We start from the raw sequence: 17,727 nt of genomic DNA on the forward strand, positions 1-17,727 counted from the left end.
CAGCGAGCGACTAACAGCTGCTGCTGAAGAGATATTCACAGTCTTTGAAAAAACCATCGTCCAGTACGAAGAAGAGGTGGATCGTCAGCGCAGACTGCTGGAGAGCGTTTTGAAACCTGAAATAAAGCTGCACAGGATCGGTCAGTAAAACCAGAGTGTGGCTGACGTTGGACTTGTTTCTCTGTGTTTGCTGTGTTTGTAGTCTGGATGGAGAAAACACTGCGTGTTACTTTATTTTGTTGCTCTCGTAATAAAATGGTATTTATAAAATTAAAAGTTGATTTCAACAACATATATGATTGAGTGACACATTAAAATCTCACTCAATATGTGGTGCTAAACCCGGAGGAGCAGTTAGTATTGTTCCTTATCTTTCACAGTAAATGTCAAATCTGAAACTAAATTGTCTTTATTTTAACATCACATTTGTAACCTCTGTCTTGTGTCTCTTTGTTCCTCCAGAGCTCCCACAGCAGCATGTCTGTAAGGAGGAGGAGGTTCTCACTGACCAGCAGCTCTGTCCCCAGGAGAGGAACTCCAGTCTGGACCAAGAGGAACAAGAACCTCCACAGATTAAAGAGGAACAGGAGGAAATGTGCACCAGTCAGGAGGGAGAGCAGCTCGTACTGAAGCAGGAGACTGAAACCTGCATGTTGACTCCTCATGGTGAGGAAAGTGACCACAGAGAACCAGACGGTGAGCACCAGCTCCTCTCTCACAACTCTCCTGTGGCTGAGAGCCAAGATCAGAACAGAAGAAAACATGTGGATTCAGGATCAACAGGAAATGAAGAACCAAACCCACAGAAGAGTTTTCATGAAAACAGGAGTCACAGTAGCAATGTGGACAACTCTCCCAAATCACAGATTAACTCTAATCAAGAGGAACAAGAACCTCCACAGATTAATGAGGAACAGGAGGAAATGTGCACCAGTCAGGAGGGAGAGCAGCACCATCTCCTCTCTCACAACTCTCCTGTAGCTGAGAGCCAAGATCAGAACAGAAGAAAACATGTGGATTCAGAATCAACAGGAAATGAAGAACCAAACCCACAGAAGAGTTTTCATCAAAACAGGAGTCACAGTAGCAATGTGGACAACTCTCCCAAATCAGAGATTAATTATAATACTCACACAGGGAAAAAGTCTTTAAAATGTGACACTTGCGGAAAAACTTGTGTGTCTAAGTCTAAATTGAAGATTCATCTGAGAACTCACACAGGTGAGAAGCCATTTCAGTGCAAAATATGTCAGAAACGTTTTGTGACAAGTGGTGATTTGAAAGTCCACATGAGATTTCACACTGGTGAGAAGCCATATTCTTGCCAATCATGTGGTAAATGTTTTTCAACTAATAGTCGTTTCAAGGTCCACATGAGGAGTCACACTGGTGAGATGCCATATTCTTGCCAAACATGTGGGAAAAGGTTTGGACGTAGCGATGAATTGAAAGTCCATGTGAGGTTTCACACTGGTGAGAAGCAATGTTCGTGCAAAATATGTCAGAAATGTTTTGTAAGGAGTTGTGATTTGAAGGTTCATATCTCACCAGGTTCACACTGGTGAGAAGCCATACTCTATTCAAACATGTGGGGAAAGTTTTGGACGTAGTGATCAATTGAAAGTCCACATTAGGACTCACATTTGAGAAGCCACATTCTTGTGAAACATTTATGAAATGTCTTGGAAGTAGTGGGATCTTGAAAGTCTAGATGATGGCTCACATGTCAGAAGCCGTACACCTGCATTGCCTGTGGGAGAAGTTTAGAGTTAATACACAATGGAAATTGTACATTAACACAACTCATGTAGTAGATGTAGTGGCTCTATGAAATGTGCCACATAATAATCTTGTATTTTATTAACTAGAATATTTCTTTTAATGCAGGTTCCTCAGACTGATGTTCACGATTTGATGTATTACAACTAATAAAATTTCATTGTAAATTCCAACATTGCTGTGAATCTCCAGAGGCCGGTCCCCACATCTGTCAGAAAGGGGGAACTATAAACATTTGAGATGTGAAGATAAAAAGCTGACCCATCAAAGTTGGCCATATTCTTGACAATGTGGGATTTTTGGCAGTTTAGTAAGTCGAAGTTATATAAAACTCCACATGAGAACTCACACTGGTGAGAAGCTGTTCTCCTGCAGTATCTGTGGGAGAAGATTCACACAGCAGAACACATGAGAGAGCTCTTAGTGAATAACTAACGGTCCAGATGAGAAGAGTTCACACTGGTGAGAATTCCTTTCACTGCAACACCTCTGGGTAAAGATACTTTTCTTTGACACATTTGGAAATCAAAAGAGGTAAACGTGTCCTTAAAATGTATATTAATGATCAAGAAAATACTTAATCATTGTTATCATTATTATTGTTGTTGTTCAATAAATGAACAAATCATGTTTCTCTTCCGGAAGTTGACAATGCACCGGAAGTAAACAGACAGCGCTAGCAGCGTTAGCTAGGAGCATGTTAGTTGGAAGACGGTAGTGTGGTCGTGTCTCGGGTAAATATTCAAGTAGCGGACGGAGCAGTGATGTCTTCGGTTCAGTATTTCAGAGACTAACAGCTGCTGCTGGAGAGATATTCACAGTCTTTGAAAAAACCATCGTCCAGTACGAAGAAGAGGTGGATCGTCAGCGCAGACTGCTGGAGAGCGGTTCTCCACCTGACATGGAAGCACACAGGATCGGTCAGTACAAGCAGAGTGTTCCGCTTGTTTCTCTCTGTTTTCTCCTCTCAGACATAACAACAGACCGTCAAACCTCGACTCGATGTACAAATTGACTCCAGTAGCTTTTTATTACTGTTTCAAGTTTGTGAAATCTCCATTCTATTTGCGAAACTGCAACAAAACAGATTTCAAATCTAAACCTCATTAGACCAGTTCCCAATAAGCAATTTTGTGTCAGATTTTCGAAGATTGATTTCACTGTTTGGTTTCATACTAATTTGGTGAATGAAGGTCAACATCAGTACATTTTTAAGATGAATGCTCCTTTATTGTTGCTCTCATAACATACCAAAGTTTTCAGAAGTATTAAAATGACAATATTTGGTAGCATAAATAGCAACTCAACTTTCCCCTTAACCGTCCAATCTGAAACTCACTGCCGTACCTTCATTTTCATCTCAATTTCCCTGACATAATTTCCCCTGAGCAATGAGCAGTGACTGAGAAGAGGATGACAGTAAAACTAAGCCGTAATGAACGACCCCTGTCCTGAACGGAGGCAGCTCAGGTTCAGCCACAGCTCCTACTGTCAAACACTGAAAACTATACCTCAGGGAAGAACTGCTGCACGGTTTGTACTCAGTATATTACAAGGAATGGACAAATAGCACATGGTCACAACTTGATCTCCATAGAGCATTATTTCAGTTTTTTCATATATTATATTTCTATTCATACTTTTATTCTTATATTTTCCCCTTCCTGTCTACTTTGTCATGCCACTGGGTCATTTTGTGAATATCCTCTGAGGATAAAGGTGCATCTTATTTTGACAGCGGCCCCTGCAGCCACGTATGTTAACTAATGTTGTTGGGCGCCGTCTACGAGCGATAAACTGTTTTTCATGTGGAGAAAAACCAAAGATTTTCACTGTGTTGCGTGAAGCCATTAATGTGTGATCCCATTCACTAAACTGAAACACAACAGAACCGTGGATATTACCGATGATCCCTGAACCAGAAGAGCGGTGGCTGCAACAAATCAACCAAACTGTGTTTAGAATTCTTCTATATTTTTTTAATAATTTAACTGATTAACAGTTCCGCATTTCTCATGGTCAGAGATTAGACTCGCTCCCTAAAGTTACACAGAGCAATAACAACCATTTAGGGTAAAGATTGGGAGTCATTATCCATTTTCCAAGTCACTGAACCAAAAGATTAATTTTAAAGTTTATATTTGAAGGTATTAAGTTGACTATTGTTGCTCTTACTTATCTCTGTTGTCTTTGTATCTCCAGAGCTCCCACAGCAGCATGTCTGTAAGGAGGAGGAGGTTCTCACTGACCAGCAGCTCTGTCACCAGGAGAGGAACTTCATACTGAACCAAGAGGAAAAAGAACCTCCACAGATTAAAGAGGAACAGGAGGAAATGTGCACCAGTCAGGAGGGAGAGCAGCTCGTACTGAAGCAGGAGACTGAAACCTGCATGTTGACTCCTCATGGTGAGGAAAGTGACCACAGAGAACCAGACGGTGATCACCAGCTCCTCTCTCAAAACTCTCCTGCAGCTGGGAGCCAAGATGAGAACAGAAGAAAACATGTGGATTCAGAATCTACAGGAAATGAAGAGCCAAACCCTCAGGATAGTGTTTATGAAAACTGGAGTCGCAGTAACAATGGTTACAACTGTCCCATATCAGAGATTAACTCTAATACTCAACCAAAGTCTTTCAAATGTGACACTTGTGGAAAAGCTTTTGTGTATGAGAGTCACTTAAAAATACATCTGAGAATCCACACAGGCGAGAAGCCATTTTTATGTAAAATATGTGGAAGAACATTCAGTACCATGTCCACATTAAAAAGGCATATGACAACTCACACAGGTGAGAAGCCATATTCTTGCAAAATATGTCGCAAAAGTTTTGTACGCACTGGCGTCTTGAAAGTCCACATGAGGAGTCACACAGGAGAGAAGCCGTATATATGCCAAACATGTCAAAAATGCTTTGTAAGTAGTAGTGATTTGAAAGTCCACATGAGAACTCACACAGGAGAGAAGCCTTATACTTGTAAAATATGTCGCAAATGTTTTGTACGTAGTGGTAACTTGAAAGTCCACATGAGAACCCATACAGGTGAGAAGCCATTTTCTTGTGAAAGCTGTGGAAAAAGCTTTAACCACATTTCAGCATTAAGGGAGCATAGGAGATTACACACAGGCGAAAAGCCGTATTCTTGCAAAATATGTCAGAAATGTTTTGTTCGTATTTGTGATTTGAAAATTCACATGAGAACTCACACAGGTGAGAAGCCATATTCTTGTAAAATATGTCGGAAAAGATTTGTTAGTAGTAGTGATCTGAAAGTCCACATGAGGCGTCACACTGGTGAGAAGCCATATTCTTGCAACACCTGTGGGAAAACGTTTATAGTGAAGTCAGGTTTAAAAGGTCATATGAGCCTGCACACAGGTGAAAAGTTGCATTCTTGCCAAATATGTGAGAAAAGTTTTGTAAGTAGTAGTGGTTTGAAAGTCCACATGAAAATCCACACAGGTGAGAAGCCATACTCCTGCAACACATGTGGGAAAAGATTCTGTCGTTCTTCAGACATGAAAAGGCATTTAAAAATTCACACAGCTTAAAGATCATAGAGCTTTCATGCTTATTGAATAATTGATGGTGCTCAAGACATCGCACTGGTGATAATTCATATCACTGCAATATCTTGAGGAAAAGATACATTGGAGTGACACATTTTGAAGTCATCTGACCTGATATCAAAAAGCTCCAAGATCGTCAACAGGTCAGAGCTGTTCCTGATTTAAATGTGGTCATTGTTGCCTTCAACACAATAACTTTGTTCAGACAGACCATTACCAGTGTTTCTACTTAGTAGTCTGAATCTGACTCAAATTGATGGTTTCTTTTTTTTCTGTTAATATTAATTTGTTATTATACTATACGTGTTTACAACAGTAATTGTTTATAGTTTGTATGAATATCTCAAATCTTGGGAAAAAATTGAGTCGGATCCAATAAAATATAAATGACATTTTAAATGCTTTCCTGTTTTATGTCAGGTACGTGAACTGTTTGTGAAGTCTATGATGTTGATGGGGATTAATTTAGGTTCTGACGGGTAATCATTCCATGTACAGTATTATCTTTATAGTTTGCTATGATCTGGTGTACCTTTTTTTTCATTCAAGTTCACACATTTTAAAATTAAAACATAAAACACAAGATGTAGATCTAGGTTATATGAGATGGGCTTTATGAATAAACTTAATTGCTTTTGTAACAAAAGTTTGACGGGAGAATATTGCTTTCAATGCTGGTTCTACAGATTGATGTTCCCAAACGTATGGACTGAATCATTAGAAGAAGACTGAGCATCATCAGTTTAAGTGGTAGTAATGTATCTGCAATACATTCTTCCATCTCTGCTCATATGTTTTAATGCTAACTGGATCGCTTAATAACTCAAAAGTCAATGAAATTTAGCAGCTGAGAAAATAAAATATTTGGAAATTGGTCTGTCCATTGCTTGGTTTGTCGGTGGGATTATGCAGTAACTGCTGAACATATGTCCATAAAACTTGTTGGAGGGACTGGACATGGGAAACCTTTGACATTTTTTGTCATTTTTTTAATATAAAATGGCGATATGGTAGCACTTCTATAGCACTTTGTAGCTTGAAGAAAATATTACTTTCTTGAGTCGCTTTGGATAAAAGCGTCTGCTGAATGTAATGTAGTGTAATTTAAAACATTTTCCCAGATAATAATGAATGGATCTTAATGAGAGAAATCTGTCCAATTTTTTGGGACTGATATTTAATTTATAAGTGGTTTCCTCAGGGGAATGTCTAGCCTTCGTGGAGGATTGTGCCAGTCTAGATTCTACGAAATTAAGCGACCGGCAGCAGAAAGATGCGTGCCTATGTACTGCATTGATGTCGTTCTGAGTTCTGTATCTTTCATGATGTTAGTTCTGATTATTGCTTTAGATTCAGGGAAATGTCCATAATCTCATTTTAACCATACTGACATGAAAGATTCTACTTGAATTTACATTTTTCAGAGTTATTCAACCAGGCTGAGCTCAAAACTGTACAGAAACAACCATGGCCAAGCTTGCGCGTGTGCGTGTGTGTGCGTTTGTGTGCTTCCCCTCTTCCTCCACTGTTCCTTATGTACAGGCTATGTACGCTATGGTTGACTGAACCCTAGAATCCTTGATCTTCCTGAGGTCCTCAGAATTTGCCCTGACTCCATAACTCAGACTGTCTTCTCCCAACTACATTCTCTGCCTCAACTCCTGTCTCAGCCCATATGAGGCACTGATGAATTACATCAACATATTTATTTATAGATCCAAAAGCTATTGCTTTGAGGCTGCAGTAGTCAGACAGGTCATTGATTGCAGGTCTTCACAAGCAGGAAGTTGTTGGCTCTGAGTTTCCCTGTTATAGCGGAAGGTCCCATAAAACCATTCAGGACACACATTTGTATGTGAGCAGTGACGTAAAAGTAAAAACTGCATAGATGAGCCCTTAGACTAATGTGCTCATGATTACCCTAATGATTCAATCCATCAATTTGTGATTATCAGTTTGAAGAACCATCATAGAGAGAAATATTCTGTCAAAATTTAGTTTTATTCACATGATATATTTCATATAGCCAGGAGAACATCTACAACAACTTGTATGTTTGACATTAGAAGCCTGAAATGATCAAAATCTTATCAATTTGATGTAAAAAATACACTAATTGACAGGATGACCCCACAGTACCACATAATTTATCATCAATATCACAGACTTTATACAATAAATAACATTTTCAATATAACAATCTTTATATAACATCATACGATTGAGTTTGACATAATAAAATAAAAAGCATTCAAGAAATGTACATTTGATGGAAAGATCTTTCCAAGATTAGTTAACTAAAAAAGCGCTTATCTCCAACAACAACTTGTTCCAACACAAATCAGTTGGCACCTGTAAAAATTGAGTCCGACCAATGTGGACTTTTTTTGGGGGGGGGGGTGCCAGGGAGCGTTCAAAGTGTGGTAGGAGCATTTGAAAGTGTTTTGCTGCACAAGGTGACTACTTTTTTAAATTTAAATTAGAAACAGTTTGGGCTGGTTAAAGGTTGAGTCTCTGATCTTCTTGATTTCTCATATGATCCAAATGTGTCACTCCAAAATATCTTTACCCCAAGTTGCTGCAGTGTGAACCGTGGACCGTCATTTCACAAAGACCGAAAACTCTCTTGCATGTAAGTACACAACTTCTAATCTTTATGAACTCTTACATGCTTTTTCATGTCTGATAACTGATAAAATCTTTTCTCACAAGTGTTGCAGGAGTAGGGCTTCTCGCCTGTGTGAGATCTCATGTGGATTTTCAAGATGCTACTACGTGCATAACTCTTCCCACATGTTTCACAAGAAAACGGCTTCTCTCCTGTGTGCACGCTCATATGTTTTTTCAAACCTGACTTCTCACGAAATCTTTTCCCACATGTGCTGCAGGGGAACGGCTTCTCACCTGTATGAGTTCTAATGTGGACCTTCAAATCATTAGCACATACAAAACCTTTCCCACATGTTTCACAAGAAAACGGCTGATCTCCTGTGTGCATGCTTATGTGTTTTTTCAAACCTGACTTCTCTCTAAATGTTTTCCCACAGAAGCTGCAGGAGTACGGCTTGTCACCTGTGTGAGTTCTCATGTGGACTTTCAAAACCCCTTTACTTACAAAACATTTCCCACATGTTTCACAAGAGAACGGCTTTTCACCGGTGTGTACACTCATATGTTTATTCAATGCGGAAATGTCGCTGAAACTTTTCCCACAATTTTCGCAAGAATATGGCCTCTCACCTGTATGACTCCTCATGTGGACTTTCAAGACGCCACTGCGTCCAAAACTTTTTCCACATATTTTGCAAGAATAGGGCTTCTCGCCTGTGTGAGTTGTCATATGCCTTTTCAAACTGAACACAGTAATGTAAGCTTTTCCACATATTATGCATAAATATGGTTTTTCACCTGTGTGGACTCTCAGATGTATTTTTAATTGATACTCATACACATAAGCCTTTCCACAAGTGTCACATTTGAAAGACTTTTCACCTGTTTGAGTATTAGAGTCAATCTCTGATTCATTTCTTGATGATCCTAAATGGTTTCTTCTGTTCTGATCTTGACTCTCAGCCACAAGAGAGTTGTGAGAGAAGAGCTGATGATCACTGTGGTAAATTCCTTCATAATCAGGAGTCAACATGAAGGTTTCACTCTCCTGCTTCAGTACGAGCTGCTCTCCCTCTTGACCGATCCAGATTTCCTCCTGTTCCTCTTTAATCTGTGGAGGTTTTTGGTCGTCTTGGTCCAGACTGGCGCTCCTCTCCTGGTGACAGAGCTGCTGGTCAGTCAGAACCTCCTCCTCCTTACAGACATGCAGCTGTGGGACCTCTGGAGGAACAAAGAGGCACAAGACAGAGGTTACAACAGGGATGCTTGTGAGACAATTACATTTAGAAACAACAAAAAAGTAGAATTGAGTTCAGAGTTTTCTCCATCAACAGTAGATCAGGTTTGGCTTGAAGATCCCTACAACTAAACTCATCAAACCTAGATGATCAACAACTGCACTCCAATCAGCTTTGAAGGACACATATTTGCCCCTTTTAAACAATTTGACAGTTTCTTGGAGTCTCGATAATATGAATGCTACGTATGTTGGTCAAAATACAATAAAGATGAAGTATCATGATCCCCTTTTCAACCCTGTGTGAGCTCTGTTCTCAAAGGCCTGTTTTGGGGGCATGTTCCTTTAAAAACTACTGAGCAAATGCTCCCACCTTCACCATTATCTGTTCATGCAACAAAATCAAAAACATATAATGCAATGCATTTTCACCAATCTTGGTGGAAATAGCACTTGAGGAGGAATCTCAAGATGAGTAACTTTTGGAGGGGATCCGGTCGAGAGGGACCACAGGTGCGGAATCACACAGGAAACAGTTTGTGCTGAATTCTGCCTCCGAAGACAGAAATTGATCAATCAGAAGTAAATGCATCATATTGTGTGTCTGGCTGTGACGTGCATGCCAGGTCTGATGCCTGCTTCAGTCTGAAGGAGGAATCAGGCTCAGTGGAGGCTAACCTGCCTTCGATACTTGTCTTCCGATACAAATAAAGTTGATTTAAAACTCGCAGAGTATAAGTGGAGTGGGATTTACTCTCCTTTCCTAACTCCTTACAGCGTCTCCTTCACACCTGTCCTTGGCCTCGTCACCTCTGTTCCTTCGGAGTGAAGGAACAGAGGTGAGAGTAGGAGCAGATTCCCATCAGGACTGAAAACACTCGCTGTTAGCTCTGAAGCTGAACCAGGCCCCGGCTCGACTGCTCTCTGTCTGCAGAAACCTCGCAGCTCACTAGCAGCCACACCGCGGTGTACTGACCGATCCGGTGCAGCTTGATCTCAGCTTCCAGGACGATGCCCAGCAGTCTGCGCTGACGACCGTCCTCTTCCTCCGAAGACATCGCTGCGTCGTGGACAACCTGAACGTAAAACCTGCGACACGACCGCTCCAACGACTCCCAGCTAACTGCTAGCATCCACGGAGCTAACGCTGCTAGCTTTGTTCGACTACTTCCGCTGGGTGTCACGCTGTAAAGCTCCGACAGAGCGACAGACTCATCTCTTTATCTTTCCACCTTCAGACGAGAGTTCCTTTAACATGGCACATTTCATAAAGCCAAATAGATGATCTTCAAGTAGATGTTTGCTCGTTTCTGAATATCTGCGATCAGACTTGCTCATCCAACGGACACTTGAACCCAGGATCTGGAATTCTATTCTGAATTTGACATGGAGCCGATCCCAGGATTTACGACAGGAGTATCTCTCCTTCTAGTTCCTGTCAGCATGTTGGACCAGCTGGTGGCTTTTCAAATACTGACTGGGACATCCTGATAATAAAGAATTGAATTATTCCATTGGAGAGGTTCATGCAAATCCTTGGCTTTAATGAAATTGTTTGCAAAGAGGGGCACCCAAGGGAATTCTTTAGTTTACTATAGAGCACACGCACGCTGTGCACGTCCCTCCTGATGTCTCTGCAAAAAAAAAAACTACAATCTTACGAAACTTGATGTATTGACAGTGGTGAAAACCGGAAACCATCACTTATGTATTGATAAAGTTTACCTAATATAATTATCGGGATTAAAAGACGGAACGCGTAATGTCACATTATACAAATGCACCTATAAACTGGTTTTCCAATAAAAGTCCAATAAACACCAGAAGAAGAAGACACTGTCAGACCTTCACAGTGTGACACCCACCGGATGTAAACAAACACAGCGCTAGCATCATTTGCTCAGTGCATGTAAGCAGTGAGCTGGAAGACGGAAGTGTGGTCGTGTCTCATGGTAAATATTCCAGTAGTGGACGGAGCAGTGATGTCTTCGGTTCAGTATTTGAGAGAGTTTATCAGCGAGCGACTAACAGCTGCTGCTGAAGAGATATTCACAGTCTTTGAAAAAACCATCGTCCAGTACGAAGAAGAGGTGGATCGTCAGCGCAGACTGCTGGAGAGCGTTTTGAAACCTGAAATAAAGCTGCACAGGATCGGTCAGTACAACCAGAGTGTGGCTGACATTGGACTTGTTTCTCTGTGTTTGCTGTGTTTGTAGTCTGGATGGAGAAAACACTGCAAGTTGTTGCTGTCATAAATAAAATGGGCGTTCAAAAGTTTCAATGCACATAGATGATTCAAAGAAAATATTAAATCCTCTTACACAAGATTTGGTGCGAAAATGTAGAAGTTTAAAAAAATCTGAAACACTAAATTGTCTTTATTTTAACAACACAGTTGTAACCTCTGTCTTGTGTCTCTTTGTTCCTCCAGAGCTCCCACAGCAGCATGTCTGTAAGGAGGAGGAGGTTCTCACTGACCAGCAGCTCTGTCCCCAGGAGAGGAACTCCAGTCTGGACCAAGAGGAACAAGAACCTCCACAGACTAAAGAGGAACAGGAGGAAATGTGCACCAGTCAGGAGGGAGAGCAGCTCGTACTGAAGCAGGAGACTGAAACCTGCATGTTGACTCCTCATGGTGAGGAAAGTGACCACAGAGAACCAGACGGTGAGCACCAGCTCCTCTCTCACAACTCTCCTGTAGCTGAGAGCCAAGATGAGAACAGAAGAAAACATGTGGATTCAGGATCAACAGGAAATGAAGAACCAAACCCACAGAAGAGTTTTCATGAAAACAGGAGTCAGGGTATCAATGTGGACAACTCTCCCAAATCAGTGATTAACTCTCATGCTCACACAGGTAAATTGAAGATTCATCTGAGAACTCACAGGGTTGAAAAACCTTATTTAGGCAAAATATGCAGGTAAGGATTTGGCCGTAGTGATACATTAAAAATCCATCTGAGAACTTACACAGGTGAGAAGCCATATTCTTGCAAAATGTCAGAAAAGGTTTGCACAAAATGGTCATTTGAATTTCCACATGAGGAACTACAGGTGAGAAGCAGATTTCTTGCCAAAGATGTGGGGAAAGTTTTTAACATTGTGATGCATTGAATGTTCACATGAGAACTCAGACAGGGGAGGAGCCTGCAACACGTGATAAAAGCTTCTCTTAGTTTACACACATGAAAAGTCATTCAAAGATTTATACATTTAAAAATGTGTGTTTACAAAACAAGGATGTATAAAGGTTTAGTGTTGTTGAAGATGATAAACGATCTGAGGCTGTCCAGCCTTCCTGCAACTACGATCTTTTCACGAACATGTCCTTTTATTCACTGTTTTCTTTTTCTTACATCAAATTGATATAATTTTCATTATTTCAGTCTGCAGAGGAGAAAATACTGCATGTTACTTTATTTTGTTGCTCTCATAAATAAAACAAACTCTTATATTCACAGTAATTGTCCAATCTGAAACTAAATTGTCTTTATTTTAACATCACAGTTTTAACCTCTGTCTTGTGCCTCTTTGTTCCTCCAGAGCTCCCACAGCAGCATGTCTGTAAGGAGGAGGAAATGTCCACCAGTCAGGAGGGAGAGCAGCTCGTACTGAAGCAGGAGACTGCTGCTGCTGAAATGATATTCACAGTCTTTGAAAAAACCATCGTCCAGTACGAAGAAGAGGTGGATCGTCAGCGCAGACTGCTGGAGAGCGTTTTGAAACCTGAAATAAAGCTGCACAGGATCGGTCAGTACAACCAGAGTGTGGCTGACATTGGATTTGTTTCTCTGCGTTTGCTGTGTTTGTAGTCTGGATGGAGAAAACACTGCAAATTGTTGCTGTCATAAATAAAATGGGCGTTCAAAAGTTTCGATGCACATAGATGATTCAAAGAAAATATGAAATCCTCTTACACAAGATTTGGTGCGAGAATGTAGAAGTTTAAAAAGATCTAAAATTTGTCTTTATTTTAGCACCACAGTTGTAACCTCTGTCCTGTGTCTCTTTGTTCCTCCAGAGCTCCCACAGCAGCATGTCTTTAAGGAGGAGGAGGTTCTCACTGACCAGCAGCTCTGTCACCAGGAGAGGAACTCCAGTCTGGACCAAGAGGAACAAGAACCTCCACAGATTAAAGAGGAACAGGAGGAAATGTGCACCAATCAGGAGGGAGAGCAGCTCGTACTGAAGCAGGAGACTGAAACCTGCATGTTGACTCCTCATGGTGAGGAAAGTGATCAGAACAGCAGAAAACGTGTGGATTTAGGATCAACTAGTTATAAGGAATCAAACCTACAAAAGAAAATTCATGAAAACAGCAGTGACTATGTTCAAAAGTCTCCCACATCAGAGACTGACTCTGATACTTCCAAAAACAAAAAGCCTTTAAAATGTATTGGGAACTTTACTGCACATTTGAGGATTCACACTGGTGAAAAGCCGTATTACAAAATGAGTTACAAGCGTTTGGCAAGTAGTAGCGTCTTGGACGATCACATGTATTGTCTAAAAGCTGCAAAGCAATATTGTTGCCGAAAATGTGGGAAACATTTTGGTAGAATGGACACATGAGGATTCACACTGGTGAGAATATATATTGTTCGAAAATGTTTGGAGGTAGTGAATATTGGAAACTCTATATGAGGACTCCCACGGGTGAGAAGCCGTAATGTTGCCAAACTTGTTGGATACGGTTTGAGTGTATTGGTTATTTGAAAGTCCACATGAGGACTCCCCCAGGTGAGAAGCCGTATTGTTGCCCAACGTGTGGGAGAGGATTCACTCAGTCGTCAGACATGAAAAAGCATTTCAAGACTCACACATGTTAAAATCTTATGAGAGAGTTTGCAGACTGGATTAATTGATAGCACATGAGAAGAGATCACGCCGGGGAGAATTCATATCACAGCAACATCTCAGGACAAAGATACTTTGAAGTGATATGTTTGTAAGTTATACGAGGCAAGCTCAAGAAGCTCAGAGACTGAACCTTTAACAAGTCAAAACTGTTCCTGATTAAAGTTCGGCCACTGTCTCCTCTGAAGTGATTACGGTAATTTTGGGAAAACTGTAATTTAACACACATGAAAACGAATTTAAGAGGTCATACAAACTAAAAGAGTCAAAGGTTGTTTGGCCTTAAAGTACATTAATGGGTCACTCAGTTCCTAAAAGAGAGGTCCTGTGCACAGAAAGTAGAGAAGCTTATAAAGCATGATGCCCTAAGAACTGTAAAATGACAAGACGACACCGCAGTGGAAAGGGTGGTTGAGTAACTGGAGGAGTTTTGATGCTGAGATGTTTTCAAGTATAGGCATAGGACAGGTATCAGTGTGTTCTCCACAATGACAACACACGTCCATTTCTCACCAGAGAGTGGCAGCAGAGATCCTCCCCTCAGAGTAAACTCTCCCTTCACCATATGTCCAAAATTATGCAGACACCCAAACATACACAGTATCCAAAATCATTATCAGTGTCTCAAGACCTGCAGACTACAGTTCAGCCAGTTTACTGTTGCAATAATGTCCAACAGGAACATGCGCATTGTGGAGAAGAGAGTATTCGTGAGCTTTGGTGACAACAGCTTCAGTTTTGGGAACCTTCATGTTTTCAAAAGAGAGGAAGATGAAGAACTGGGTTAAAAGAAGTGAAAAAGAAGCTGTGGGTGCATGAAGAAAAAAAACAGGATTTAGAATGGTACTTAATAAAGCTCATAAGGTCCCCTTAAATTAATTAAACCTGCACCAAACTTCACACAAATATATAACTATCAGTTTCCTAAACAAGTCTGTTTTTTTTTTCATCAAGATCCGTGAATTATTCTCTGAGATATCAGTGAAAATGGGAGAGAAGACAGAAGTTAAAAGTAAATGTAGTCCAAGTGTCATGGACGAGTGTTTATCTGTTCACGTAAACAGACGGGTGATGATCACGACAACATGGTTTGAAGGAAAACGTAATTAAATACCCTGACAGCAAATATTCATACCTTTATAGTAATAAAAGAAAAAAATCTAATTGTTGTTTGGTTTTATATCATCCTTCAAAATGTGTCCTTTTTTTACAGTACAGTACAAATAAAGTTTACTGTTATTATAATAAATCTGTAATCGAGGTTTTTATTTATTGTTTGTATTCGGAAAACCTGAAATGTCGAATCAGCTATGACACTGTACATATACATTCACTTTGTGTGAGAAATCTACGGCCACATACTTTCTGTCTCACACACACACACAGACACACACCTAGACGTTTGGTGACAGTCATTAGTGGGTGTGTTGAGCATGAATAAATTGTAGTTGGAGGGGGGCTGTTAATGCAGTTAAGGACAAAGGGCTGTCAAACAAACTGATTCTGCTTCACTGACACCCCCCCTCCCACGGAGCACATTCCAGACTCGAGAAGGCCCGTCTCCCCCGAGGCCGACAGGGGATTAAGATGTAGAAATGATTAAATATGGATCAGCTCCTGAAGTTCGCTCACTGATCGAGAAGAGAAAAGTCTGATTCTGTTCAAAGCTGCAATGTCTTTAAAGTCTCTGACAGTCACAGTTTTATTTGTACTAAACTTGCATCTGAATTTTGGGCATTTTAATTGAGTTTGTCATGAAATGCAAAGGTTTTCCTAGAAGCAGAGTTTTGACTCCTGTGCCTGAGAGTAATTACATCATTAGGAGTACAAATGGCTAATTTAGCTTTTCTCCTCAGAGCATTTGTAAGAGCGTGACCCAATTTCAACACCCAATCAAAACCCAGAACAGAGATCTCCTGAGCCAATGGGATGCTGTGGGCCACCCACCAGCGTACATAATAATAAGAGGCCGTATTATAACACGAGGGGGAAACTTGCAGGAGCTATAGCTTGCTCAGTTTGCTTTTGGAGATTACTTTGCCTCTCTGAAAACCGTCACCATGGTCGACGCCTTCTGTGCCACTTGGAAACTGGTTGACAGTGAGAATTTTGATGATTACATGAAAGCACTTGGTGAGTACAAGACCTTTTTCCTTTTAAATCTTTTTATATTTCAGTGTCAACCCTTTTAGATCATTTCTTCAGGACGTCAGGACGTTAATGAGCATGTTTCACTCCTGTCCTCTGCTCAGGCGTGGGCTTCGCCACCCGGCAGGTTGGTAATGTGACCAAGCCGACTGTGGTGATCAGCCAGGAGGGCGACAAGGTGGCGATCCGCACCCAGAGCACCTTCAAGAACACTGAGATCTCCTTCAAGCTGGGAGAGGAGTTCGACGAGGCCACCGCCGATGACAGGAACTGCAAAGTAAGATGACAGAATGTGAAGAATATTTAAAACCTCATATAAGCTTTATGCTTTATGCATAAAACCACAGTTCAGAGACACCAGGAGCCGTTTAAGACGTGGTTTAACTATTTAACTAAATTATCCCTGATTATAAATTGCATGAAAAACCTTATTCACCATTAATCCTAAATCCTATTTCTTAACACTGCTCTTTCTCAGCCTCGAACAGATAAACTGATTCCTGTCTCACATTAAAAATATCCTTTCTCTATGTCTTTCAGTCCATTGTGTCTCTGGAGGGAGACAAGTTGGTCCATGTCCAGAAGTGGGACGGCAAAGAGACCAAGTTTGTCAGAGAAATCAAGGACGGCAAGTTGGTCATGGTAAGAGAAAAGACCCAGATTACACCACTAATTATACATTTGCCAGTAAATAAAAAGGGCCAATAAAACTTTATAACATAGTGTTTCTGTGCAGCCACGTGACCACAGATGACAGTAGAGCTCCCTAAAGAAAGATAAAGTGAAGTCATTATTTGTGCATCACTGAAATATGAAATAAAGCACAGAGAAAGCATGTTTCAGGAGCTCAGTCCATCCATAGAGCATATTCACAGGCACTAGTATCAAATCTCAAATCGTCTTTTCCCCAGTCTCACATTTCACTCACTCTTCAGAAGACTTAACATTAGATTTAAAGCTCTTCAGGCGTAATTATTCCGGAATTGTTTTTGTGTGGAAACGTTTTGCAGGTTGTCTCTTTGGGATCTTTACAAAAATAGGTTCTGAATCAGTGCTTGTTTTTGTGCGATTTCACTTCTGAACCGTTAAAGATGTTTTAAACAATGGATGTTCCCTGTCCTGGTGCCCGTCCTCTCTCCCTCACAGAATCTGACCTTCGAAGACATCCACGCCGTGCGTAGCTACGAGAAAGCATGAGTGCCCCCCCCGCCGGCGCCCCAAACCAGCCAAGAAGTGTTGATGTTATAATTATTATTGACTGACTGTCTGCTTCTCTTTGCACTTCATCTACATGTTCACGACCCGCAGGCTGCACATTTTGTAAGATTGATTTTTTCTTTTTATATGAATACATTTCTGTCTCGGTGGATGGATCATCTTTGCAAACCTGTGTGAAACATGAAATAAAAAATAACACGGAAAGTAAATGTGATGTGTCGACGCTTCCATTATTTATACAAGTGATTAATTCAGTTAACTCAATACTATGGACTGAAAACCTAAACCTTGACCCGTGACCTTTCTACA

The 17,727-nt window shown here is 40.7% G+C and overlaps 4 protein-coding genes across 4 annotated transcripts; 3 read left to right on the forward strand and 1 right to left on the reverse strand.

Moving 5' to 3' along the window:
• The first annotated feature begins 663 nt into the window (after window positions 1-663).
• On the forward strand, window positions 664-6,222 carry LOC133024816 (gastrula zinc finger protein XlCGF57.1-like). Its single transcript, XM_061091983.1, has 3 exons — window positions 664-696; window positions 2,498-2,699; window positions 3,982-6,222. Exons 1-3 carry the CDS (start codon window positions 664-666, stop codon window positions 5,328-5,330), a joined length of 1,584 nt encoding a protein of 527 aa, XP_060947966.1. The 3' UTR covers window positions 5,331-6,222.
• A 1,140-nt stretch (window positions 6,223-7,362) lies between these two features.
• On the reverse strand, window positions 7,363-10,323 carry LOC133024172 (oocyte zinc finger protein XlCOF6.1-like). The gene is made up of 2 exons (XM_061091160.1): window positions 10,172-10,323; window positions 7,363-9,179 (listed from the first exon to the last, which is right to left on the reverse strand). The coding sequence occupies exons 1-2, from the start codon at window positions 10,251-10,253 to the stop codon at window positions 7,996-7,998; spliced, it is 1,266 nt and encodes a 421-aa protein (XP_060947143.1). The 5' UTR covers window positions 10,254-10,323; the 3' UTR covers window positions 7,363-7,995.
• Window positions 10,324-11,631: 1,308 nt separating this feature from the next.
• On the forward strand, window positions 11,632-14,999 carry LOC133024175 (zinc finger protein 845-like). Its single transcript, XM_061091164.1, has 3 exons — window positions 11,632-12,052; window positions 12,739-12,945; window positions 13,217-14,999. Exons 1-3 carry the CDS (start codon window positions 11,758-11,760, stop codon window positions 13,765-13,767), a joined length of 1,053 nt encoding a protein of 350 aa, XP_060947147.1. The 5' UTR covers window positions 11,632-11,757; the 3' UTR covers window positions 13,768-14,999.
• Window positions 15,000-16,034: 1,035 nt separating this feature from the next.
• On the forward strand, window positions 16,035-17,627 carry LOC133024180 (fatty acid-binding protein, brain). The gene is made up of 4 exons (XM_061091170.1): window positions 16,035-16,185; window positions 16,305-16,477; window positions 16,741-16,842; window positions 17,347-17,627. Exons 1-4 carry the CDS (start codon window positions 16,113-16,115, stop codon window positions 17,395-17,397), a joined length of 399 nt encoding a protein of 132 aa, XP_060947153.1. The 5' UTR covers window positions 16,035-16,112; the 3' UTR covers window positions 17,398-17,627.
• The last annotated feature ends 100 nt before the right edge of the window (window positions 17,628-17,727 follow it).

The sequence above is a fragment of the Limanda limanda genome, chromosome 18 (genome assembly GCF_963576545.1).
Source record: "Limanda limanda chromosome 18, fLimLim1.1, whole genome shotgun sequence".
Taxonomy (NCBI): domain Eukaryota; kingdom Metazoa; phylum Chordata; class Actinopteri; order Pleuronectiformes; family Pleuronectidae; genus Limanda; species Limanda limanda.